Source organism: Austrofundulus limnaeus, unplaced genomic scaffold (genome assembly GCF_001266775.1).
Source record: "Austrofundulus limnaeus strain Quisiro unplaced genomic scaffold, Austrofundulus_limnaeus-1.0 Scaffold355, whole genome shotgun sequence".
NCBI lineage: Eukaryota > Metazoa > Chordata > Actinopteri > Cyprinodontiformes > Rivulidae > Austrofundulus > Austrofundulus limnaeus.
The window spans coordinates 595,093-597,081 of NW_013952757.1; the positions used below are offsets into that span (position 1 = coordinate 595,093).

Consider the following 1,989-nt stretch of genomic DNA (forward strand, 5'->3'; position numbering starts at 1 on the left):
TTGTGATTATCCAACTTTTCTAAGTAATTACCACTTCAGAAAATAAATGTTGAAGAACAAATTTAATAAAAATGTAGATCAGGACCATACTACATCTACATAATCATTACATGTTTTATAAACTCTCCATCTCCATCTTATTCCACTTGTTCATAGTCGGGTCGTGGAGGCAACGGGTCCAGGAGAGGAACCCAGATATCCCTCTCCCCAGCGACACTTTATAGCTTGTCCTGGGGGCCCCCAAGGTGTTCCCAGGCCAAAGAAGATACATAATCCCTCCAGCAAGTCCAGAAAAGATTTGGCAAAATTTTCAAGTGTGCAACCTACATTCTCAGCTAACCATATACATGTTCTTTACAAATGGTATACGATTTATTTCCAAGAAGCATTATTTCAAAAAATAAATAATCTACCAAACACACATTTCCTTACCTTTTTGTGCTAAGTTGATAACCTGCAAATGTAGTCCACATTACTGCAAGTAGTGTCACATTTACATAAAATATTGAACTATTTTTAGACCTCCTTGTTGAGGTGTGGTGTGACTCACCTACAGCTTCAGGCAAAACAAAAGAAAGCAGTGCTCTTTCCTGCAGGGTAAAATACTTTGGTCATCCCTTGTCTTTTTGGTTCTCAGGAGTGAAGTTGAGCAGCCTGCTGGGTAAAAAAGGCAGCCTGGACAAGCTGCAGAGTTACTGGGATGTGGGCTTCTTCCTGGGTGCCAGCATTCTGGCCTGTGATAACAGCAGGGTCATCCAGGCTTCTGAGAAGCTCTTCAAGCTCAAAGCCCCCATCTGGTAAGAATGAGACCAGTCTTTCATTCATCAACATGCCAAAAAACACATTTTGGACTCACTCCATCACTGACTGTGCCCGTGTGATCTGAAGTGTGCTTGAAGCTGCAGCAGACATCTGTGGTCATTATGCAAGAATTCACCACTTCACGATTAAAGCAGAAATACTACACAGAAGTGTGTTTGCTCATTTTGGACACAGTACACAACCAGGAAGTGTCTGTCTTTTTGAAATTAGTGTGCAAATAACTGCTTTTTCTTCAGCTTGACTTGAATAAAATGAGTTGCAAATTTGGATTTATTCTTCTGGATGTTGGCAAGATGTGAAAATGAACCAGATTTCATTTTATGACATTTTAAATGTAAAATAAATGTATCTGATTTCAAGATAAAAAATGCTAACTGGTCCAAAGGATCTATTCAATCTGTGTTGTGCAGAAGAATTATAATCTGTCTGTTTATGGGGCACCAAATGTGAAATAAAATGGGGTGGGGGGGTGTCACAACTACATTTTCATTATTTAGCTCACTTTCTGGATGTAAATTAAAAAAATGACTAACATTTTAATATTTAGCTCTCTGTTCTTAAATTTTGTTTCTTTTTACTAAATGTTAAATTTAAATATTTAAAGTACTATCTGAAGTTAAACACTAAATCAAAATGTGAATGTTAAGTCTCAAATGTTGAAGCTAAATGATGAAGCTAACATTGAAGGATTTTGGAATTAAACACAGCCTTTGCCATTGGTGCTTGACTTTTGTTGTGACAAAAGCTAATGCCCCTAATGCTGCTGAAGAGAACATTTAGAATTTAAATTTAAAATGTGTTCATTAAAAACAATGTGAACAGTACCTGCGGTCCAGCAGTTTGAAGTTCAGCCCTGACATCGGCCACAACCCAAAGTTTGATGTCTTGTAGGGAAGTGTAAGCAGTGTTAGCAGCGTTAGTTTGCTTTCATCTCAGGATGATGATGATGTCAAAACAAAAGCTGAGCGCAAACAGCAAAGGCTAAGTTTCATTCAGAAATACTTAAATGTAAACTTAAACATTTAGTCACATTTATATTTAACTTTTATATTTAGATTTAGGATTTAACATTAAGACAAAACATTTTAATTTAACATTTAGTAAAAATTATCAAAATGTGCTAGTGACATTTTTTACCATTTTATTTTACACTTGACACCTCATAGC

At 36.4% G+C, this 1,989-nt stretch overlaps 1 protein-coding gene across 1 annotated transcript in view; it reads left to right on the plus strand.

The window, feature by feature from the left end:
* map3k5 (mitogen-activated protein kinase kinase kinase 5) overlaps positions 1 to 1,989 on the plus strand; it is a gene marked incomplete in the record, with an annotated part of 89,557 nt that overhangs the window by 55,808 nt on the left and 31,760 nt on the right. Inside the window, 1 exon segment of the mRNA XM_014023049.1 lies at positions 638 to 797. Coding sequence (XP_013878503.1) covers positions 638 to 797 — 160 coding nt within the window.